At 45.1% G+C, this 25008-nt stretch overlaps 1 protein-coding gene across 2 annotated transcripts in view; it reads left to right on the top strand.

The window, feature by feature from the left end:
• Nucleotides 1-625: 625 nt before the first annotated feature.
• eed (embryonic ectoderm development) overlaps nucleotides 626-25008 on the top strand; it is a 40582-nt gene continuing 16199 nt past the window's right edge. Inside the window, exons 1-5 of one of the 2 annotated variants that reach the window (XM_085998817.1) lie at nucleotides 627-843; nucleotides 11462-11614; nucleotides 13271-13363; nucleotides 19023-19088; nucleotides 19749-19874. In XM_085998817.1, coding sequence (XP_085854943.1) covers nucleotides 751-843; nucleotides 11462-11614; nucleotides 13271-13363; nucleotides 19023-19088; nucleotides 19749-19874 — 531 coding nt within the window. In that variant the 5' untranslated portion in view covers nucleotides 627-750. Of the gene's footprint in view, nucleotides 844-11461; nucleotides 11615-13270; nucleotides 13364-19022; nucleotides 19089-19748; nucleotides 19875-25008 lie in introns of both variants that reach the window. The other variant, XM_085998818.1, reaches the window with a different exon arrangement.

Raw genomic sequence — 25008 nt, 5'->3', positions numbered from 1 at the left:
GTTTTATTAAGGCGCGGACACTACACTCCTGATGTGACTTGGTGTCATATTTTGTTTGATAACGCTCCTGTGAAGCACCTTGGGACGTTTTACGTTAAAGGCGCTATATAAATATGTTGTTGTTTAGCCAAGGCAACGGGGAGGAATGCAGAAAGCAGACACAAGACCTGGGTGATATACGTGCTCGTCTCAAGAGCTTCACAGATTCCTCCAAGGACTGTAATCGCACCACTGTAATGAAGTATATTAGATTGTTGCAGGTACGTGTCAACATCTGCTTCACACAAGAAGAGTTCAGTGTCCCACTCACCAGGTGTTGCATTTATTACGGGAAAATACCAGGGGAAGAGCAGATAGAATTCATTTTGAACCTGATATTTCAAGTCTCCTTTCACACTTGCAGCCAAAGAGATAACTTACAGATGAAGCACTGAATAGTTCTTAACTAACGCCGATATCAGTGCATTAGACAAACCAGAATGTGCACCTCTAGATTGGCAAAATATGAAAGATCACCAGGCGAGTCCACAGCAGCACCGGGTGTTTTGGCAGCTGACGTTAGTGGAGCGGTACTGAACAATGCTCTTAAGCTGCAGCAATGCAGGCGCCGACAAATACAGTGAACATTCAACGAGCAGACTGGGCCGCACTTCACGACCATGTGATTGGCAGCGTGCTCTTTGCGACAGTTTGGTGTGGGGAAACGGACGCGCTGGCTTTGCGGCGTGACGCGCTCTCTTTGTACGCATCATGTCGGAGAGCGCGGCGCGAGGCGACATGCCGGCCAAGAGACAGAAACTCAGCGACGAGAACAGCAACCCCGACATTTCCGGAGATGAAAACGTGAGTCCTGACGAGCGCATTTAACGGGGGGTCGACTCGGGCAGGCGGTGGGGTCGCAGCGGCGTTATCTCCGGCCATTTAGAATGATCATTTTGTTTAAAACTTCCGCCGACCCTCAGGTTGGGACCTGGGGAGGCCTCTGGTGCGGAGGGAAGAACAGTGAGAAGCGCCGCTTGCCCGCCCTCTCCCCGCGGCTCGGCTTCACTTTAACATCGTCAGTGTGATGTGACTCAGTCTGGGTGGTGTTGGATGGTTGGGTGGGAGAGTTTTTAAACCCACAGGCACTGCGGCTGGAAGGGACAACGTCGCGACCCCAGAACTCAGTGTGAACATAAAACTCGCTATTGGAAAGGAATCGCCCGGTTTATCGGCACGGGCTTCATTTCAGTTATTGCATCCTGAATGCTGGTACCATGCTGTGGCTTCTGGTGTTATCTCCATCACAATCCCTGGCGTTACCTCCACCTACTGTGCGCACGTTGTGACTACAAGCAGCTATTACAGTACGGTGTATTTACATAGCGCCTTTTAACATATCAAAACGTCCCGAGGCTCTTTACAGGGGTGTTATAAAACAAAATTTGACACCGAGCCACATGACCAGAAGCTTGGTCAAAGAGCTTTGTTTTAAGGAGCGCCTTAAAGGAGGAAAAAGAGGTAGAGAGACAGAGGTTTAGGGAGGTAATTCTGGAGCTTAGGGCCTTGGCAGCTGAAGGCAGGCTACCAATGGTGGAGCGATTAAAATTGGAGATGCTCAAGAGGCCAGAATTGGTGGAGCGCAGGTAGCTCGTAGGGTTGTGGGGCTGGAGGAGATTACAGAGATAGGGAGGGGCGAGGCCATAGGAGGAATTTGAAAACAAGGATGAGAATTTTAAAATCGGGGTGTTGCTTAACTGGGAGTCAATGTAGGTCAGCAATCACAGGGGTGATGGCAAACGGGACTTGATGCGAGTTAGGACACGGGCAGCTGAGTTTTGGATGACCGCAAGTTTACGGAGGGTCGAACGTGAGAGGCTGTCCAGGAGTGTGTTGGAAATGCACGAATGAAGCTTTCCGCAGCAGATGAGCTGAGGCAGGGGCGGAGTTGAGCAATGTTCTGGAGATGGAAATAGGCGGTCTTAGTGATGGTGTGGATATGTGATGGGAAGCTCATCGCAGGGTCAAATATGACACCAAGGTTGTGAACAGTCTGGTTCAACTTCAGATAGTTGCCAGGGAGAGGGATGGAGTCAGTGGCTAGGGAACAGAGCTTGTGGAGGAGACCAAAGACAGTGGCTTCGGTCTTCCCAACATTCAGTTGGAGGAAATTTCTGCTCATCCAGTACTGGATGTTAGACAAGCAGTCTGACAATTTAGAGACACTGGAGACGTCGAGAGAGCTGGGTGTCAGTAGTGTACATGTGGAAACTGATGCTGTGTTTTTGGATGATGTCGCCGAGTTGCAGCATATAGATAAAAAATAGGATTGAGAAAGAAGAATTGGTCTGGTGAATGAAACTGCCTTATTGCTGTTGATGTTGGTTTTGCTATGGCTACTGTTAGTCAGCAGACCCAGAATCTGGTTGATCTGTGTTGGTACTAATTTGGAGAAGTGCTGGGTAGGGGGTCTTGTGCTGAATTTACTCCCTGCACTATGGCTCTTGGTGCAGTGGGAGCTAAATTGGACAGGGAGGTTACTGCCTAAGAACAGTGGAAAATTATGGAAAAGCATGTCCTGACTCTCACTCCCCATTTTGTCTCTTTTTGGTGATATAAAGCTGATGAGCGCAAACCCATCACTATGCTCTCCAAATCCAGTAACTGAGAAATTTATGCAGAATTTTCAGTTGCTCAATAGAGTCGAGACACACTCCCCATAGGGACACACCTCACTTACCTAAGTCCAGAGAGTTTAGGTGCAGGTTAGCAGACACCAGGTGTAAGGACTGCCAAATGTGCACAGGGCTTTTCCCGGAGTTCAACCAGGTAAACCCACATAGCTTACATAGTATTGGTAAGCTGCCCATGGTTTGCAGGGCTAGGTGGAGCTGAGTGGAGAGATACCGGTGTTCTTTCCACACTAGACAAATTTCCAATTGGATTCTACTGCTTAAACTGTAGACTGGTACATATTCTGGTACAGAAGGGGTCCTTTTGGTCTACAATTCCTGTTAATGCTAGGTCCACTTTGGAGCCATCTATTTTAATCCTACTTCCTGCTCTTTCTTGTACCTTTCAATATTTTTCTTCCATGTGTTTGATATGTCAGTTTTTTTTTGTATTTTTAATTTGTCTTTACTTTCTCTGGATGTATGGAAGTTTTGCAGTATAGTCTTAACCATACTTGTTTTATTGGTATGCAGTTACAACTGTTGAGAACAGCTTCTTCCGTAACATCTTTACATTAAAGCTAACTGTGGAGGGACAACAGTAAATCTTGTTTCCTGTGACAGTAGCCAGGGTGGGGACCTGACTACAATTTTATTTGCCCCTGCCATACCTGTAAAAAGCATAGCCTCCTGAGATAGCAGTTCACTGTGTGAGGAGTCATGTGCACAGCTTGCATTTTCCTGAAGTGTGATGCCTAACATTTGTGATCAGGTGGCATGTTAATCATGATTCTTCTGCAAATGGTTTTAAGAGTTGTGTGTTTGCATATTTATTGAGTTAGTATGAATAATGTTCAGAAGTATCAGATGTGACATGATGCTTTATTGTGTCTCTACTTTTGTAACACACTGAGCTGATACTTCTGCAATATATTTGTTTTACCATTTGAACCAACTTTCAAAGAGAAGTTGTCAATAAAAATTTGCTGATAAGCTGTAAAAGATATGTCATGGATATAGAAACATAGAAGATAAGAGCAGGAGTAGGCCGTTCGGCCCCTTGAGCATGTTCCGCCATTTAATGAGATAATGGCTGATCATCCAAATTCAGTACCCTGTCCCTGCCTTCTCCCCATATCCCTTGATCCCTTTAGCCTTAAGAAATATACCTAACTGCTTCTTGAATATATTTAATAAGTTGGCCTCAACTGCCTCCTGTGGTAGAGAATTCCACAGGTTCACCACTCTCTGGGTGAAGAAATTCCTCCTTCTCTCAGTCCTAAATGGCTTACCCCTTATCCTTAGACTGTGACCCCTGGTTCTGGACTCCCCCGCCATCGGGAACATCCTTCCTGCATCTAGTCTGTCTAGTCCTGCTAGAATATTATAAGTTTCAGTGAGATCCCCTCTCATTCTTCTAAACTCTAGCGAATACAAGCCCAATCGATCCAATCTCTCTTCATACATCATTCCTGCCATCCTAGGTATCAGTTTGGTGAATCTTCGCTGCACTTCCTCCATGGCAAGAACATCCTTCCTCAGATAAGGCGACCAAAACTGCACACAGTACTCAAGGTGTGGTCTCACCAAGGCCCTGTGCAACTGCAGCAAGACATCCTTGCTCCTGTACTGAAATCCTCTCGCTATGAAGGCCAGCATACCATTTGCCGCCTTAAACGCCTGCTACACCTGCATGCTTACCTTCAGCGACTGGTGCACAAGGACACCCAGGTCTCATTGCACTTCCCCTTTCCCCAATCTCTTGCTGTTCAGATAATCTGTCTTCCTGTTTTTGCCACCAAAGTGGATAACCTCGCATTTATCCACATTATACTGCATCTGCCATGCATCTGCCCAATCACCCAACCTGTCCAAATCATACTGGAGTTTCTCTGCATCCTCCTCACGGCACACACGCCCACCCAGCTTTGTGTCATCTGCAAACTTGGAGATATTACATCTAGTTCCCTCGTCTAGATTATTAATATATATTGTGAATAGCTGGGGTCCTAGCACCGATCCCTGCGGTACCCCACTAGTCACTGCCTGCCACTTGGGAAAAAGACCCGTTTAATCCAACTCTTTGCTTTCTGTCTGCCAACCAGTTCTCTTTCTAAGTCGGTACCTTACCCCCAATCCCATGTGCTTTAACTTTGCACGCCAATCTCCTATGTGGGACCTTATTGAAAGCCTTCTGAAAGTCCAAATACACCACATCCACTGGTTCTCTATTCTACCAGTTACATCCACAAAAAATTCCAGTAGATTAGTCAAGCATGATATACCTTTTGTAAATCCATGTTGACTTTGTCCGATCCTGTCACTGTTTTTTCCAAGTGCTCTGCTATTACATTTTTTATAATGGACTCTAGCATTTTCCCCACTACCGATGTCAAGCTTACCGGTCTATAATTCCTTGTTTTCTCTCTACCACCTTTTTTTAAATAGTGGGGTTACATTAGCTACCCTCCAATCCATGGGAACTATTCCAGAGTCTATAGAATTTTGGAAGATGACCAGCAATGCATCTACTATTTCTAGGGCCACTTCCTTAAGTACCCTAGGATGCAGATTATCAGGCCCTGGGGATTTATCGGCCTACAATGCCATCAATTTCCCTAACACCATTTCCCTACAAATACTGATTTCATTCAATTCCTCCCTCTCATTAGAACCTGTGTTCCCCGTCATCTCTGGAAGGTTATTTGTGTCCTCCTTTGTGAAGACAGAACCAAAGTATGTATTTAATTGGTCTGCCATTTCTTTGTTCCCCATTATAAATTCCCCTGATTCTGACTGCAAGGGACCTATGCTTGACTTCACCAATGTTTTTCGCTTCACATATCTATAGAAGCTTTTACAGTCAGTTTGTATGTTCCCTGCAAGCTTACACTCAAATTCTATTTCCCTCTCTTAATTAATCCCTTTGTCCTCCTTTGCTGAATCCTAAACTGCTCCCAATCCTCAGGTTTGCTGCTTTTTCTGGCCAATTTATATGTCCTCTCCGTGGATCTTATGCTATCCCTAATTTCCCTTGTTGGCCACGGTTGAGTCACCTTTTTTGTTTTATTTTAATGCCAAACAGGGATGAACAAATTCTGTAGTTCATCCATGCGATCTTTAAATGTTTGCCATTGCCTATCCACCGTCAACCCTTTAAGTTACGTTCCCCAATCCATCTTGGCCAACTCGCACCTCATACCATCGTAGTTTCCTTTATTTAAATTCAGGACCCTAGTCTGAGTCAACTACTTCACTCTCCATCTTAATGAATTCCAACATATTATGATCGCTCCTCCCCAAGGGGCCTTGCACAACAACGTTGCTAATTAATCCTTTCTCATTACATAATACCCAGTCTAAGATGGCCTGATCTCTAGTTGGTTCCTCAACATATTGGGCCAGGAAACCATCCCATATACACTCTAGGAATTCCTCCTCCACAGTATTGTTACTAATTTGGTTAGCCCAATCTATATGTAGATTAAAGTCGCCCGTGATAACTGCTGTGCATGATAATTGCACGCATCTCTAATTTTCCGTTTAATGCCATCCCCAACCTCAGCATTACTGTTTGGGGGTCTGTATACAACTCCCACTAACGTTTTCTGCCCCTTGGTATTTCTCAGCTCTACCCATACAGATTTCACATCATTAGAGCTAATATCCTTCCTTAGTAGGGTTGCAAAGGGGTGGAAAGTTTCCGGTAAATTTCCGGAAATTTTCCACGGGAAGCTTAGCTTGGGAATTTTGTCCAAAAAAGCACATGCTAGCATAATATTGTTTTTTTTTGTATTTCTTTTTTTTTTCCCCACAGGTCCTCTCTTAAAATTACTAACAGAGATGGAATCTTAATTATTAAGGAATTTCTTAATCAATATATGTTTATCTTCTTACTTGGCTTGTTTTAATAATTACAAGTTTTGTGTGTGACTGTGAACGAATGTGTCCTGATTGAGTGGATGAGCGATTAGCTCCCTCTATTTGTAATATTTGCATATCGAATTGTGATTGGCCTGCAGGCATCTGTAAGACTGCTATAGTTTTTTTAAGATCCAGGTTAGGGGTCCTGAGGGAAGTCATTTTGTTTTCTGCTGATGTTGTGATGATGCAGTAAGTAAATCAGACTTTATACCAAATAAACCAGTTACTTGTTGAACTCTGTTGTCCTTCAATTTAAAATATACAAAATAATACACTATTGGTGATGTAGCGTCGTGTGTGTACAGGTCATGCTTCCATCACATGGAGCATCAGCAAAAATGTACTCACCCTGTTGCAATCGTGCTGATCGACCGCAGTTCGACACAGATGAATGCCCTTTATTTCTCTGCATAGAACAATGCCACGTTTACCGTCGGATGTGTGGAAGCATTTTACCCCAGGCATTAAAGATGGAAAGACTGTGTACATGTGCAAACACTGTAGAAAGCCATATGTAAAGAATGCCACAAAGATGCAACAGCATTTATCCAAATGCAACAACTTCACTCAAAGCTCACAGCAGTGAGCCCAGAGTTCCTCTGCTTCCATTCAAGAAGATGATGGTTCTCATTCAGCATCAGGCTCCTTATCATCAGCAACTCCTGGCCCACTTGGAAGGTTCTTTGATACAATGGATAACCATAGCCAGAAGAATGCAGATGAGTGCCTTGCTCGAGCTGTGTATGCAACAGGCTCACCCCTCATGCTCACAGCCAATGTGTACTGGAAGAGAGTTTTCAATGTTATTCGCCCTGCATACTGTCCTCCCACCAGACATGCTTTGTCTACTTATTTGCTGGAGGCTGAGTATAACAGAGTCCAAGGAAAGCTCAAAGAAACGATAGCGATGGCAGACTGTGTTGCAGTTATCTCAGATGGGTGGTCAAATCGTCTCCACTCCTCTCCCAGTGTTCTTCAAGAGCACAGACACGAAGGACAACAGGCACATACATTGCTGATGAGCTGAAAGCGGTCATCAACGATCTTGGATCACAAAAGGTCTTTGCAGTAGTTACTGACAATGCTGCGAATATGAAGGCTGCTTGGGCTCAAGTGGAGGAGGCCTTACCCTCATATTACGTCTATTGGGTGCGCAGCTCATGGGCTTAACCTGCTCCTCAAGGACGTCATGGGTTTGAGAACCACTGTACAAGAGAGCCAAGCAAGTTGTTAAGTATGTCAGGGGAAAACAGGTAGTTGCAGCAACCTACAACTCCAAGCAAATGACAAAGAACAAGAACACCACACTGAAGCTGCCCAACAACACTAGATGGGGTGGTGTTGTCATAATGTACAACAGCCTTCTGGAGGGTAAGGAGTCGCTGCAAGAAATGGCAATATCCCAGTCTGGGGATATGGAAACCACCATCAAGAAAATACTGCTGGATGATGTGTTTTGGGAGAGAGTGGTTAGCAGCCTTAAACTACTCTCACCAGTAGCATCTGCAATTGCTCAGATTGAAGGAGATGACGCTGTCTTGTCAGATGTTCTCAGGCTTTTTACTGATTTAAAAGAACAAATCAGCATTGCCCTACCCACATCCCTGCTGCTCAAAGCAGAGGAGAAGGCAATTGTTCAATTCATACAGACGTGTCAAGCCGATTCATGCTGCAGCATACATGCTGGACCCAAAGCATGTTGGGAGACCAATACTTTCTGGAGAACAGATCAACAGCGCTTACAGTGTGATTTCTACCCTCTCACACCATCTCAATCTGGATGTGGGCAAAGTTCTGGGAAGTCTGGCAAAGTTCTCTACCAAGCAAGGTCTTTGGAATGGGGATGGGATATGGGAATCATGCAAGCATATCAGTGCACATACCTGGTGGAAGGGACTTTGTGCATCTGAGGCCCTGTCACCTATTGCATCGGTGATACTCCAAATCCCACCTTCATCAGCGGCCTCTGAACGAAACTGGTCACTTTTTGGGAATACGCATACAAAGGTGCGCAACGGGCTGACTAACGAGAGTGGAGAAACTGGTGGCTATCCGGGCGAACCTACAACTTATTGAGCCAGATACAGAAGTGTCCACCACACAGCTAGACACTGACACAGAGGAGGAAATGGACACTTCAGAGCCAGAGTCCGAGAATCAGGAGGAGCAATGAGGAGTAGAAGACTCAAAGGGACAAAATAAAGGACAAATTACAGGCTAAATAAGCTGACGCTCTTTTTATTTTATTTTAGATGGGTCTTTTTTGTGGGGGTTCAATAAAGTTCAAAATTATAACCTAAATAAAGTTTTGAAAGCCTGTTTTTATTTGTATGGAACAGTATGTCTATTTTGACGACAAAGATAATATAAGGGTCAGGGACAAAAACCATCAGTGTGCAAAAAAACTCTAAATTCCCGAAAATTCCCATGGAAAGTTTCCTCTTTTAAAAATTCCCAGAATTTTGCAACCCTATTCCTTAGTACAGGAAACCCTTTTTTATCTGGCACCGATGGGACCAGCGTGGTGCCGGTTTATCAAAAAGTCCAGATTACAGAGAGGTATAGTAAAAGATACGAGAGCTCCGTACACAGCAATAGATCCAGGCTTCCCTGTTGCTTAGCAACAGGTGCAGGAACCCTGGCCACAAGTTCCAGGCGTCCCTGTTGCTTAGCAACAAGTGCAGGAACCCCGGTTTCACAGCCACAGATCCAGGTACGGCCACTAATATGAAGTAAAACATACCTGAACCACCTACTGAATTTTGCCGGTTAACAAGAGATTTCTGGTTATTTAGGCGCCGGTAAATTGAGAGTTTCCTGTATTGTGTTAATCTCTTTAACCAGCAATGCCACCCACCTCCTTTTCCTTTTTGCCTGTCCTTCCTGAATATTGAATACCCCTGGATGTTGAATTCCAGCCTTGTTCACCCTGGAGCCATGTCTCCGTAATTCCAATTACAGTACTGTACATCATATCTGTTTACATCTATTTACGCAGCTAATTCATCCACCTTATTACGAATGCTCCTCACATTAAGACACAAAGCTCCTCTCATTAAGACACAAAGCCTTCAGGCTTGTTTTTTTAACACTTAGTCCTTTTAGAATTATTATTTACTGTAGCCCTGCTTGATTTACACCCTTGATTTCTCTGCCTTCCACTTTTGCTTTTCTCCTTCCTGTCATATGTATCTATCCTTGCTTCCCTTTCCTCTGTCTCCCTGTACAGGTTCCCAACCCCCTGCAATTTTAGTTTAAACCCTCCCCAACAGCACTAGCAAACACTCCCCCTAGGACATCGGTCCCGCCCAGGTGCAAACCATTCGATTTGTACTGGTCCCACCTTCCCCAGAACCGGTTCCAATGTCCCAGGAATTTGAATCCCTCCCCCTTGCACCATTCCTCTAGCCACATATTCATCTGAAATATCCTTCTATTTCTACTCTGACTAGCACGTGGCACCAGTAGCAATCCTGAGATTACTACCTTTTTGAGGTCCTATTTTTTAATTTAACTCCTAACTCCCTATATTCAGCTTTTAGGACCTCATCCTGTTTTTTACCTATATGCACCGCGACAACTGGTTGTTCACCCTCCCCCTCCAGAATGCCCTGCAGCCACCCCGAGCCATCCTTGACCCTTGCACCAGGGAGGCAACATGCCATCCTGGAGTCTCGTTTGAAATGCCTATCTATTCCCCTTAGAATAGAATCCCCTATCACTATAGCTCTCCCACTCTTTTTCCTCCCATCCTGTGCAGCAGAACCACCCATGGTGCCAGGAAGTTGACTGCTTCTGCCTTCCCCTGATAAGCCATCTCCCTCAACAATATCCAAAGTGGTATATCTGTTGGAGAGGGGGATGGCCACAGGGGACCCCTGCACTACCTGCCTGTGGTGTGACCAACTCCCTAAACGCGCTATCCACGATGTCCTCAGCATCGCGAATGCTCCAGTATGTATCCATTCGCAGCTCCAACACCGCAATGCAGTCTGTCAGTAGCTGCAGCTGGATACACTTCCCGCACACATGGTTGTCAGGGACACAGGAAGTGTCCCTGATTTCCCACATAGCGCAGGAGGAGCATGCCACGGGGCCGAACTGTCCTGCCATGACTTACCCTTTAATTAATTTCAATTAAATCAAATCAATACCACTAATTACACTACAATTAAATGATACTCAAGATCCCTTGGTTACTAGCACTCCCCGATACACAAGAGACCGTAGAAACTATAACCACAAAAATTAAGACCGTCTAAAATTTATGAACTATTAATCTTAACTGTCAAACTACAGTAGTATAACTACTCATCTGGCAAGTTCCTATCCTTAAGAAGTCTAAGTAAGATGTGGAAGACAAATAAGATACTAAAAGACATTAAATATTAATGTATTATTGATATTTATAATAGACTAGTTGTCAAAGTTATCAGCTCATGATGTTTGTGTATATGTGACAAGTTTTACCATTGACCAGTGTTTCACACATCAGGGGTCTCATATTGGAGCTGAGCTGAAAAATTAAACCAGAACATAGATATTCCATTATTGGTTTGACAGTAACTAATAGACATGCTTTTTAAAATTGGTACAATTGTTTTTGTCCCTACAGCTGGTTGTTTTGAGTGAGACAGAATGAAACTACCCATATGTTCCCAAGTTATTCTCTGAAAGTACACTTTCATTGTGCTCAACTCTTTTTTAAATGTTCATGGTGTTTTTAATAATGGTGATAACTCTTGTTGATCAGAGTAGTTCAGCAATGCTGTCTCATGCTGTTGTACATTGCTAAGATCGAAGTAGCTCCAAAAGAGATGTTATGTTGCGCTGTTTGTGGGATCGTTTTTATTTTAGCTTATTGTTGTATTGTGTTTTCTTTAAAGGATGATGCTGCCAGTATAGAGAGTGGTACAAATACAGAGCGACCAGACACTCCTACAAACACACCAAATGTCCCTGGACGGAAGAGCTGGGGGAAGGGAAAGTGGAAGTCCAAGAAATGCAAATATTCCTTTAAATGTGTCAATAGTCTTAAGGTTTGTGTCTGGAAGAATACATCAGTAGCTGATGTCGTAACTAGAATCATACAGCACAGAAGGCGGCCATTCGGCCCATCATTCCTGTGCCGGTTCTTAGAAAGAGCTAACCAATTAGCCCCAGCCCTCTGCTCTTTCCCTAGAGCTATGCAAATTTTTCCTTTTCAAGTAAACATCCAATTATTTTTTGAAATTTACTATTTAATCTGCTGCCATTACCTTTTCAGGCAATGCATTCCTGATCATAACTTGCTGCCTAAAAAAATATTCTCCTCATCTCCCCTCTGGTTCTTTTGCCATTTATCTTAAATCTGTGTCCTCATGGTTACTGACCCTCCTGCCAGTGGAAAAAGTTTCTCCTATCAAACCTCTTCATAATTTTGAACATCTCTATTAATTCTCCCCTTAACCTTCTCTGCGCTTAAGGAGAATAATCCCAGCTTCTCTAGTCTCTCCATTAACTGAAGTCCCTCATTTGGTATCATACTAGAAAATGTCCTCTGCACGCTCTCCAAGGCCTTGACATCCTACCTAAAGTGTGGTGCCCAGAATTGGACACTACAATTTCCTTTAAGCTGTGCAGCGAGCTGCAGCTCCTGTGCAGCCAGCTCACCGGCTTTCAAATAGGAAAATCCGCGTATGCGCAGTATTTTGAATGGGCCATGCACCCAAAAAAAATTAAAGGGAACATTGGTGGTGTGTGAGCAACGTTTTTTTTAAAATGAAACTCGCCATATAAGATAGGTAACATATCTTTCTTTAGGAATTTTCTGAACAGTTTTTCCAGTCAGAAATGTAGTAAACAGCAAGGATGATGGTGGCAGATTTCAGGAGGACATAAGAATTACGTAGAATTTTACAGCACAGAAACAGGCCATTCGGCCCAAAAGGTCCATGCCAGTGTTTATGCTCCACACGAGCCTCCTCCCACCTTACTTCATCTTATCGTATCAACATATCCTATTTCTTTCTCCCTCATGTACTTATCAGAATGTTTGTTAAATATTTTTTCTAAAAAGTCATAAATGGCACTTACATTTTCTGAAGATGTTTGAATCCTGTTCACAAAATTATCATTAAAGCCTTCTATTGGATATTGATTGACCAAGGAATGCAAGTGACAGAAGGTCGTATTTAATAATATAAACAGAAAGTAGTATTTAGAAACCTCAGTTTGCCTTTGTAATCTAGGGAAAATAGTTCACCAAAAGCCAGAAACTGGAATCAACTTCAATATACTTTTTTAAACAAAAAAAAAAAAAATGTTGAACTGTGTTGTCCAGACTATGTAAAGGATATGATCGATCAGAAGTCATTAGATGTAGTTTATATCTCAAGTAGGCTTACTGGATAGTGTGGAGGCACTGAGTGTTGATGCTCAAAGCTGTGTAATGAAGGACAAACATCAGTTCGATTTCTATCACCTGAACTTTGTTGAATAGGAAGATGTGGAGTCAGCAGCTTCTTGCATGCAGTGAGGGAAATTGGAAAACAGAGTTCCATCTGGATGGTCCTATGCACCTCCTCGTACTAACTACAGGGACATTAACAATGCCATCTACCTTGGCAGCAGTGTTTGATATTCTGATGTTTTGTGATGCTCCAAACTAACTTTTACAAAAGAGAGAAATATTATTCTTCATATTCTTTTTTTAGGAGGATCACAGTCAACCACTTTTTGGAGTGCAGTTTAACTGGCACAGTAAGGAGGGAGATCCTTTGGTATTTGCCACAGTTGGTAGCAACCGGGTCAGTGTCTTAAGTTGCATTAACAATACGTTTGATTAACAAAAATGTCATGCCACAAATTTCATTTTTCACTTTTCGAAAATACAATGTATAATGGGCAGTTCCTTGCCAACGAATGTACAAACTTAAAAAAATTTTAAATTAAAAATCAGGTGTCAAAATAGGCCACATTTTTAAACCCAAACTGAGTAACGTTACATGTCTGACTCACCCCATCAAAGCAATCTCGACCGTTGCTTCCTGTAGTAACACTCTTGACTGTACAAGTGTAGCTCAGGTAGAAACTGATGTGAGAAATGAGGTATGTGTTGTATCCGTGTGTTAATGGAGACACGGAATGCAGGAGTTGGTTTAACAGGTGTTCACTGAACAAAGTCTGGAGGTGAACTAAGTCTGGAGGTGAACTAAAAGATGCAAGACACTATACAGGCTTATATAGCCCGAGTGGCCACTACCGGTATTACAGTACACAGGGGCTCTTAAAGGCACATACACCACAATTCCTCCCCTTTTAGACAACCAGTACATAACATTTTAAGTAATCATTAATTAACATGTTTACAAGAACAATAATCTACACATTTGCTGCAGTTAATCAATTATAAGTCAGTCTCTCTGGAGGCTTCCTGACTCAGTCCGGATAACGCCTCGGTGGTGTAGTAGTTTTCGGTGGTGTAGTAGGTTCTTTTGGCAAGGTCGATTCGGCTTGAATGCCAGTGTCGGGTTCATCTGGTTCCAGTATCACCGGATCGGAGGTAGATACTATGGGTATCTCTGCTTCATCATTAGGCGTATAGAGTTGTGGTGTCGGTTGTCCCTTTTCAGATGACTCTATGATCTGGTCAGCATGGCGCCTTATGCTTTCTCCAATGTCCACGGTATACATCAGCGGTCCTAGTCGTGTGCAAATAGTTCCAGGCTGCCATTTCTTGGTATGGTAGTCCCGGGCCAAAACTTGTTGACCTATCTGGAAGGTTCTAGTTGGCCTTTCATTCATGCCTTGAAATTGCCGGTTCTCTACGTCCCTTCTGATGTTTGGCTTGATCAAATCCAGCCGGCATCTTAGTCTTCTATTGCAAAACATCATGGCGGGAGTTTGGTTTGTAACCACGTGTTGCATTCCTGTATGCAAACAAGAAGTTATCTACCTTTATGCTGTAGATTTATGTCTTCATTACCCATGGCCTTCTTGAAGGTCTGGATAAACCTTTCAGCCTATCCATTGGTGGCGGGATGGTATGGGGCGGACGTGTAGTGCTTAACCCCATTGTTTTTTAAGAACTTCCTGAATTCTTCGGACACAAATTGCGGTCCATTATCAGAACAGATCTGTTCAGGCAGCCCATTCCTGGCAAATATGGTCCTTAATACTGTGATGGTTTTTTCCGTGGTGGTGGAGGACATCTTTATTACCTCCAGCCACTTGGAGTGTGCATCAACCGCGATTAAGAACATTGAGTCCATAAATGGACCAGCAAAGTCAATGTGTACCCTTTGCCATGGAGATGAGGGCCACTCCCATGGATGTAGAGGGGCTTGTGGTGGGGTGTTTTGGACCTTCTGGCATCCTAGACAGCCCTTGGTCATTTCTTCGATGTCTCCATCGATACCTGGTCACCACACAAACGCTCTGGCTAGGTTCTTCATTTTCACTCCACCCAGATGCCCCTCGTGAAGCTCCTTTAGCACTTTATCCTGGAGTTTGGGTGGAATCACCACTCTGGATCCACACATCAAGGTTCCTCGGCACACTGACAGCTGTTCTCCTCTTTGCGAGAATGCTGGCAACAGTGGTTCGCCATGTGCTGGCCACCCCTTCACCGTTAAATCGTAGACTCGTAAGAGAGTCGGGTCATTTCTCGTTTCGTTTTCAATGGTAGAATTTGTTACTGGTAGACATTCCACTATGGTTGAGTGGAACATCTCCACTGGGTCCACTGCAGGTGCCTCTTCTACCGTTGGCAACGGTAGACGCGATAAACCGTCAGCATTTCCATGCTGTTTTGATCCTTTGTATTCTATGTCATATTGGTGTGCCCCTAGGAAAAGGGACCACCTCTGTAGCCTTTGCGCTGTCATAATGGGAACGCCCTTTTTAGGGTTGAATATGGAGACGAGGGGTTGATGGTCAGTCAACAAGGTAAATTTTTGTCCGTGTAGGTAATGGTTGAATTTCTTCACTCCCCATACCAGGCTGAGTGCTTCCCTGTCGATCTGGGCATAGTTACGCTCAGCTGAGTTCAATGAGCGTGACGCAAAAGCTATCGGCCGCTCCGACCCATCAGGGAATCTATGCGATACTACTGCTCCTACGCCGTAAGGGGATGCATCGCACGCCAGTCTGATTGGCAGTGATGGGTTGTAATGAGCCAAAACTTCCTTGGACGTGATCAAGCCCTTGCATTTATGGAAGGCACGTTTACAGTCTTCGCTCCATTTCCAAATTACTCCCGTTTGTAGCAGTTCGTTAAGAGGGTGCAGAACAGTTGACAAGTTCGGTAAAAATTTATGATAGTAACATAGAAACATAGAAGGTAGGAGCAGGAGTAGGCCATTCGGCCCTTCGAGCCTGCTCCGCCATTCAACGAGATCATGGCTGATCATCCAAACCCTAGCACCCGGTCCCTACACTGACAGCCATCACACCCAAGCCCTATCCCCGTAACCCCACGTATTTAATCCCCCCCTAACACTAAGGGCCAATTTTTATCATGGCCAATCAACCTAACCTGCACATCTTTGGACTGTGGGAGGAAACCGGAGCACCCGGAGGAAACCCACGCAAACACGGGGAGAATGTGCAAACTCCACACAGAGTTTGTCAATCCCAGGAACGACCTTAATTGTGAGATATTTTCAGGTGCTGGGGCTTTTATGACCGCTTCAATTTTTTCAGGTGACTTATGCAACCCTTCTCCGTTAGCTATGTGGCCACAATATGATATTTGTTTCTGGAAAAATTCGCACTTGGGGCGATTTGCTTGTCGGCCCCGTTCTCTCAGCCTAGTGAGCACCTGCTCCAAATTGGCACGGTGCTCGTTGTCGTTTTCTCCTGTTAGAAGGATGTCGTCTAGGTAGCATTGAGTCCCCGGAATCCCTTGCAGGACTTGCTCCATAGCTCTTTGCCAGATAGCTGGAGCTGATGCTACTCTGAAAACCAGTCGATTGTACTGGTACAGGCCTTTGTGTGTGTTTATCGTGAGATACTTTTTAGAGGCCTCTTCAACCTCCATCTGTAGCTATGCCTGTGCCAAGTCAATTTTGGTAAAACGTTTCCCTCCGGATAGTGAGGCGAAAATATCTTCTATCCTCGGAAGAGGATACTGTACCGTGTGAAGGACCGGGTTTACAGTCACCTTGAAGTCCCCACAGATGCGAATTTTTCTCTGTTCTTCAGCTTTATCATTATTCAACGTTTTCTTCATGACCGGGACGATGGGTGTTGCCCACTCGCTCCAATCTATCTTGGATAACACGCCTGCCTTTTCCAAATTCTCCAGCTCTGCCTTGACTGCTGGACGAATTGCGTATGGCACCGGCCTTGCCTTAAAAAAACTTGGGACTTGCCGCATCTTCCACTTTTATTGAGGCGATGACGCCTTTCAAGGTTCCTAGTTCCTGTTGAAACACTTCTTTGGCGTTGGCCAAGATGTCTTTTAATCGTTCAGGTATGACGTCATCATCATTTTTTTTCTTACTGGTCACCGTCAGTGCCTGAATGGAGTGCCAGCCTAAACGTATCTTCCTGATCCATTCACGTCCCAACAGCGGTGGACCACCATCTTGCAGAACGTATAAATACAACTTCTGTATTTCCTTGCCGTTGTATACAACAGGCACCCTTATTTTCCCTCTGGGGTATACTTTCTGCCCCGTATATGTTTTCAAGATAATGGATGTGTCTTTCAAAGGTATATGCGGAAATAGCCGCTCGTAATCCCGTCGACTTATGACGGTCAGAGCTGATCCTGTATCTAGCTCCATTTTAACTGGGGACCCCGCTATCGTGAGGGTAACCCAAATGGTCTGGTAATCTTTGGCAATTACATTATGTAATTTGAGACAGCTTAGTCTCTTGTTTCCGGAGTCGCTATTGCTCTTCTGGTCTTCGGAGCTACTATCTGTCATCATTTGTACCTTTCTGTACTTTTCCTTATTGATTTTTTTTCTGTCAATGGATTTTTTGTTTTCAGATCGGCATACACGTGCAATGTGTCCCATCTTTCTGCATTGCCTGCATGCTTTGTCCTTGAACCAGCAGTCCCTCTGGTCATGGGTGGATCTGCCGCAGCGATAACCTCTCTCGAAACCCTGTGTCATTTCATGGGTGCCGAAGTCCTGTGGCTTTTGCTGTATCTCTGCAGCTCCTCTTGCTGCTGCTTCGTATGATACAGCCACACTGAAAGCCTTGTCCAGTGTTAAATCTTTCTCAGAAAGTAGCCGTTTTTGTGTTCCTTCACTTCGGAGACCGCAGACGAATTTGTCTCGAAGAGAATCTGCTAGTCCTGCCCCGAATTGGCAGTGCTTTGACAGCTTTCTTAATTCGGTGAGGTAATCAGCGTTACTTTCATTCTTGTGCTGATTCCTCCTGAAGAATTTGAATCGTTCCACTATCAGCAGCGGTGTTGGGTTTAAGTGCTCCTGTAGGGTATCAACAATCGCCTTAAAATTCTTGTCCATCGGTTTGGCTGGAGTGATCAAGTTTCGTAACAGCCTGTATGTCCTTGCGCCCATTAGATTTAGAAGTACCGATGCCTTTTTATCATCCTCTATTTCATTCGCTGTGCAATATACCTCCACTCTTTCCACATATGTGGTCCAATCCTCTACATCACTATTGAAAGCAGTAATATTGCCAGTCTTAGGCATCCTGAAAAAAAAATGGCGCCTCCCGCGCTTTCCTTTCTTCCCTGCCGAGAAAAAATGGCGCCTCCCGCCGCTGCCGCTGCTGACAACGCTGTTCTCCGCGGTTTTTATTTACACATTTTTAATAGTTGGAGACTCGTTCCCGTCGGACTCTCTGGGAATTTTCCCTCCCTCTGCTTGGTCCGAATGCCGACCTGCTTTGCAGCGCTGGCCGTCTCCCGAGTGCTCCACCCTCCGTCTCTGTTTGCCTCCGCCTTCGCTGCTCGGCCCTGCTGCAGAGCCAGCTGATCGAGCCCCAGCCCGCCGCCCAGGAAGGATTATTGCAGTACCTGCCACCAGCCCGGCTAGCTGGTGAAACCACAGTTTTTTCTTATTTTTTTTCTTCGACTTTCGGCTGAGGAATCGATCTCCTTGAGGTGCTGCCGAATTGCAGGTAAGTCCGTTTCCAATTCGTCGCCACTGTTGTATCCGTGTGTTAATGGAGACACGGAATGCAGGAGTTGGTTTAACAGGTGTTTACTGAACAAAGTCTGGAGGTGAACTAAAAGATACAAGACACTATACAGGCTTATATAGCCCGAGTGGCCACTACCGGCATTACAGTACACAGGGGCTCTTAAAGGCACATACACCACAGTATGCCTTCTTTCTCTTGCTCTCTCCACCGTCCCCAAAAGGCTATCTTCCCTCTTGGCAAAGAAATTTGGACAATTTCAATTCAGTTACTAATGAATGCAATGTTTTGTCATATGTGCATATATATTCTAATTCTCTCTCTCTCTGTTTGGGCTAGGTCACACTTTATGAATGTCATTCACAAGGGGAAATACGATTACTGCAGTCGTATGTGGATGCTGATGTATCCTTTTTGGAATATAAACATAATTTTACATCTATCGTGTAATTATAACACTAATTGGAATTAGCTTCAGTTAACATGTACTTTTGTGTCAGTAATTGCCTGAAATTTTAAAATGCCTCTCTGAGCTGGATTATAATTGTCTGGTCAGTTTTTTGGTGAGGAGAGTCAAGTCCAGGGACTGTTGGTTTCATCCAACAATGGTACCTATTTAAATTACTGCAACATAATTGAATATCCTTATTTTCTACGTTAGAAATGCCAGCATAAAGGTAGATTTTTAAAATAATTTGAAAAACACTTTTGAGTTTTTTTTACTAGCAGCTAACCAGATCTGGTGAAAGCTAAAACTAATTTTAAAAGGGGCAGTAAACTTGACTTAACTACTTGTTAGTAACAGAAATCTGTTTGACTTGCTCCTGTGGGTGAGGCGATGACATCTTAGGCGATTGAAGAAAATTTACCGTGTCCAGTTGGTTCTCAAGTCCTATTGATTGCATAGCCAACGTGGCACCAGCAATTGTCGTGGATAAGTCTTGAGTAAGATTGTTTCCTAGTCCTGACAGGAGAAGGCATTGCAGTTACAAAAGCGATATGGGGCAAAGAGAAATTACCAATGAGGTTTCATTCTGTATTGACTCTAACTCTGGAGCTGTTCAGACAGATGAAAACTTCTACACATGTGCATGGACCTATGACAGTAATACAAGCCATCCCCTCCTGGCTGTGGCAGGATCGAGGGGCATTATCCGAATTATTAATCCTATCTCTATGCAGTGCATTAAGGTGAGTAAAACCAGTTGTGAATGCTATACTCTGGGCTAGATTAACGTTTCTGTAGGTTAGTACTCGACTGGATTTTGTCAGTGGTTCCTCTTTTTTCTTTCCCTATAAAACCAAGCAGGAGCAAATACTGTAGAAGTACTGTTAAATATAATATTCTAGGATGACTCCTGTTAAATTCAGTTCACAGCTTGTGTTTGTGATCTATTGCCCTACTAAATCAGTGGTAGGGAAATTATTGGAAAAAATTCTGAGGGACAGAATTAGTCTCCACTTGGAGAGTTAAGGATTAATCAAGGATAGTCAGCATGGCTTTGTCGGGGGGGAGATCATGTCTAACGAATTTGATTGAATTTTTCGAGGGGGTGACTAGGTGTGTGGATGAGGGTAGTGCAGTTGATGTAGTCTACATGGACTTCAGTAAGGCTTTTGACAAAGTTCCGCATGGGAGACTGGTCAAGAAGGTACGAGTCCATGGGATCCAGGGCAATTTGGCACAATTGGACCCAAAATTGGCTTAGAGGCAGAGGGTGATCGTTGAAGGTTGTTTTTGTGACTGGAAGCCTGTGTCCAGTGGTGTACCGCAGGGATCGGTGCTGGGTCCCTTGCTTTTTGTGGTGTACATTAATGATTTAGATATGAATGTAGGAGGTATGATCAGTAAGTTCGCAGATGACACGAAAATTGGTGGAGTGGTAAATAGCGAGGAGGGAAGCCTCGCTACAGGACGATATAGACGGGTTGGTCAGATGGGCAGAAAAGTGGCAAATGGAATTTAACCCTGAAAAGTGTGAGGTGATGCATTTTTGAAGTACTAACAAGGCAAGGGAATACACAATGAATGGTAGGACCCTAGGAAGGACAGAGGATCAGAGGGACCTTGGTGTGCATGTATATAGATCCCTGAAGGCAGCAGTACAGGTAGATAAGGTGGTTAAGAAGGCATATGGGATACTTGCCTTAGAGGCATAGAATATAAGAGCAGGGAGGTTATGATGGAGCTGTACAAAACGCTAGTTAGGCCACAGCTGGAATACTGTGTGCAGTTCTGGTCGCCACACTATAGGAAGGATGTGATTGCGTTGGAGAGGGTGCAGAGGAGATTCACCAGGATGTTACCTGGGCTGCAGCGCTTCAGCTATGAAGTGAGACTGGACAGGCTGGGGTTGTTTTCCTTGGAGCAGAGAAGGCTGAGTGGGGGCCTGATTGAGGTGTGCAAAATTATGAGGGGCATAGATTGGGTAGATAGAAAGAAACTTTTCCCCTTAGTTGAGGGGTCAATAACCAGGGGGCATAGTTTCAAGGTAAGGGGCAGGAGGTTTAGAGGGGATTTGAGGAAAAACTTTTTCACCCAGAGGGTGTTTGGAAGCTGGAACTCACTGCCTGAAAGGGTGGTAGAGGCAGGAACCCTCACAACATTGAAGCAGCATTTAGATGAGCATTTGAAACGCCATAGCATACAAGGCTATGGACCAAGTGCTGGAAAATGGAATTAGAATAGACAGGGCTTGATGGCCGGCGCAGACACGATGGGCCAAAGGGCTGCTTTCTGTGCTGTATAACTCTATGACTCTAAATATCTATGCTGCTGTGATTGTAAATTTATACTTTTTTTTATTGTTTGAATTCTGAACCATTGTGTTTATTATTTATCTTTAAGCGAAGTAATTCATAAATCAAACCGGTCTAGTTAAGTGGAGAAAAATAACAGGGATGTATTTACTTTTTTGTGACTTTTGAGTCACCTTCCTGCATTTCATGACTTCTTTGATCTGCCCTACAAAGCTAGAGCTCTTTTGATATTGCAATAATAAACATCTCTCTATTAAATAACAGAAAATGCTGGAAACACTCAGCCGGTCAGGCAGCATCCGTGGAGAGAGAAACAGAGTTAACGTTTCAGGTCTGTGACCCTTCGTCAGAACTGGAAAAAGTTAGAGATGTAACAGGTTTTAAGCAGGTGCAGAGGCAGGGAAAGGGGGAGGGGAGGAAAGAACAAAAGGGATGGTCTGTGATAGGGTGGAAGGCAGGAGTGGTTAAATGTTGCAAATGGGGATCAACAGCTGCCGCCTGAAAAAATAGCGGCTGAGGTTATAGTCTGAAATTGTTGAACTCAATGCTGAGTCCAGAGGGCCCCAAACACTCCTTCCAGGTGAAACAGCGATTTACTTGTACTTGCAATTTCGTATACTGTATTCACTGCTCACGATACGGTCTCCTCTACTTTGGGGAGATCGAATGCAGATTGGGTGACTGCTTTGCGGAACACCTTCATTCAGTCCGTAAGGGTGACCCTGAGCTTCCGGTCGCCTGTCACTTTAATTCTCCGCTCCACTCCCTCTCTGTCCTCGGGCTTTTACACTGTTCAAATGAAGCTCGAGGTACAGCACCTTAGCTTTCTATTAGGCACTTTACAGCCTTCTGGACTCAGCATTGAGTTCAACAATTTCAGACTATAACCTCAGCCGCTATTTTTTCAGGCGGCAGCTGTTGATCCCCATTTGCAACATTTAACCACTCCTGCCTTCCACCCTATCACAGACCGTCCCTTTTGTTCTTTCCTCCCCTCCCCCCTTTCCCTGCCTCTGCACTTGCTAAAAACCTGTTACAGGAAACTTTCTGGTATCCGGCACCGACGGGACCGAGCTGGTGCCGTTAGATCAAAACTGCCGTAGAAACCAGCGCTAATGTTAAATCATACGGAGCTCAGAGCTCCGTGTGAAGCAACAAACCCTGCAGCAACAGCTTCAAAACAGTCGGCGCAGCTTGCAAGCGTCTAGCTGAAGCTGTTGCTTAGCTACAGAGACGTTTGCAGAGCCAGGACTGGAGAAAAGAAGCAACGAAAAGAAAAAAAATTATCTGAACCGACTCCTGAATTTTGCCGGTAGATAGAGCTTTCCAGACATTTAACCTCCGGATAAACGAAAGTTTCCTGTACATCTCTTAACTTTTCCAGTTCTGACAAAGGGTCACAGACCTGAAACGTTAACTTTGTTTCTCTCTCCACCGATGCTGCCTGACCTGCTGAGTAGTTCCAGCATTTTCTGTTGTTATTTCAGATTTCCAGCATCTGCAGTATTTTGCTATTGTATCTCTATTAAATGTTGGATAGAAAAAAGATACAATAACCTCTTGGGTCAAACTTCTGACAGTAATCGGACAACAGCTGAGGCTTTGCATGGTCTAAGAAAATGAGCATCAAGCTTGTTTTTCTAGCTCAAGCCAGAGCATGTTTTCCATGAAATGCTGGAGTTTGCATAAATTTGTGAGGATTGGCAGTCTAGTTGGGAGGAGGGACCTAATGGCCCCGATATTAATTTGGAGATGGCGAGGGAGTGGGGGACAGTTTAGTGGTTGGGAAACCCAGAAGAATGGATTTCTCTTGGACCCTGCCGAATTTAATGGCAGGGCCTGATTATCATTTTTTGTCTCTGTTTCCCAGCCGCAGCCAGCCAGATTGAGAGGTGGGCGGCACCGGGCCGCAGCCGGGGAGTGAAGCAGAGAGGAGGGGAGAGATCGATCGGGGGTCTGGAGACATTGGGGTTGTGGGGGGGATGGCGGTTAGAGACATCAGGGGGCGTGGATCGATCGGGGTGTTAGAGGGAGGGAAGTTCGGATACGGGGGGTGGGGGGAGATCGGAGGGGTCGGGTCGGTGGGAGATCGTGGCTGGGTGGGGGGGGCGATGGGGTAACAGGTAAACTGGATCTAGCAGGTAATTTGAAAGGCACTTGCTTGCTGGATCCAGCAGTCCTCACCTCCCTTTAGCTGCCAGGTTTCCCGGGGCTTGGAAAACCTGGCTGGCCAATGTGAAATTTAAAATGGAGATTAAATCTGAGGCATGCAGCTTCATCATTATAATATTTAAATGACCAACCCGCCTCCTGGGGCAGGTTGAGGTCGGATTTGAGACTTTTAGCATTTTTACATCCCACCTGACCCAATCCCACCCGTTTTTGAGGGTTAAAATTTCCCTCTTTTCCCCCCGCCCCCCCCCCCCCCCAAATGTGTCTGCTGACGATCCAGGAATTGCTGTTTGTATTGAATTTTGGCTTAAACCAGTAATTTTTGGAGTAGTTAAAGACCTCGGCCTAGAAATTCAGTTGCTTGCGCCAGCCGGTAGCGCCTTAGGAGGCGGAGATGTTGGGCGCTAGGCGGCTAGCGGCCGGGCGCAGCGCGATCTGCGCCTCTCCCCAACTTCACTCACGATTTAGCGGCGGCGCAAAGTCTTTGCACGCGCTCAGCTGCGCGCGCAGATCGTGACGTCATTTCCTCGTGCGACGTCCTTTGTGTGCCCCAAACCGGAAATTCAGTCGCGACGCCCTATTGTGCACCTGGCGCCCCTAGCGACTGGTAGAGGGGAACGGTTCTCAGTCGAAGCGGGGTGCGGGGGGCGCAAATTAAAGGGCACACCTCCTGCAGTAGAAAAGGCTGCCATTTGGCAGCACTCCTTTTTGAGAGACGGATCTTTGCAGAGAGACCAAGGTAGAGAGCTTTCTGCTTTGGCTCAACACTCGGACAGGTACTTGTGGCTTCAGGCCACAGCTTTCCACTTGTCTTTGCCTTCAGTGACATATCATTGTTTGCTAACATATAATGGGGGCTGCAATGGGTGCAAACGCTGGCCTTCTCCATTGCATCCAAAGGGCTCACAGACGCCGTGAGAGAGTGGCAGTCCTGGCTAGACGGAGAGGGGGCAACAGGCGTCGGGAAAGGAGGCCTTACCCACCCAGGGTATACCGCCAGCAGTTCTCCTATCTGAACATGTCTGACGAGCAGTGTGTTCGGAGGCTGCGATTCCGAAGGGAGGTGGTCACTGAGATCTGCCACCTGCTTGGCGGTGATCTGCAGCCACACCTGAGGAGCAGGACGTCTCTGTCGGTGGCAGTGAAGGTGACGGTGGCTCTCAACTTCTATGCCACCGGCTCCTTCCAATCCGCTACTGGGGACATTTCCAACATCTCCCAGTTCGCCGTGTATTGCTGCATCCGCCAGGTGACCAATGCCCTTTTCAAAAGGAGACGTCAGTTCATCTCCTCCTCCATGGCCCTTGTCAAACAGCAACAGCGTGCAATGGGCTTTGCAGCATTCGCGGGCTTCCCCATGGTGCAGGGCGCCATTGACTGCACGCATGTGGCT

Source organism: Somniosus microcephalus, chromosome 10, assembly GCF_052327205.1.
Source record: "Somniosus microcephalus isolate GS21.2 chromosome 10, FLI_Smic_1.0, whole genome shotgun sequence".
Taxonomy (NCBI): Eukaryota; Metazoa; Chordata; class Chondrichthyes; order Squaliformes; family Somniosidae; genus Somniosus; species Somniosus microcephalus.
This window is presented reverse-complemented; position numbering and strand designations above follow the sequence as displayed.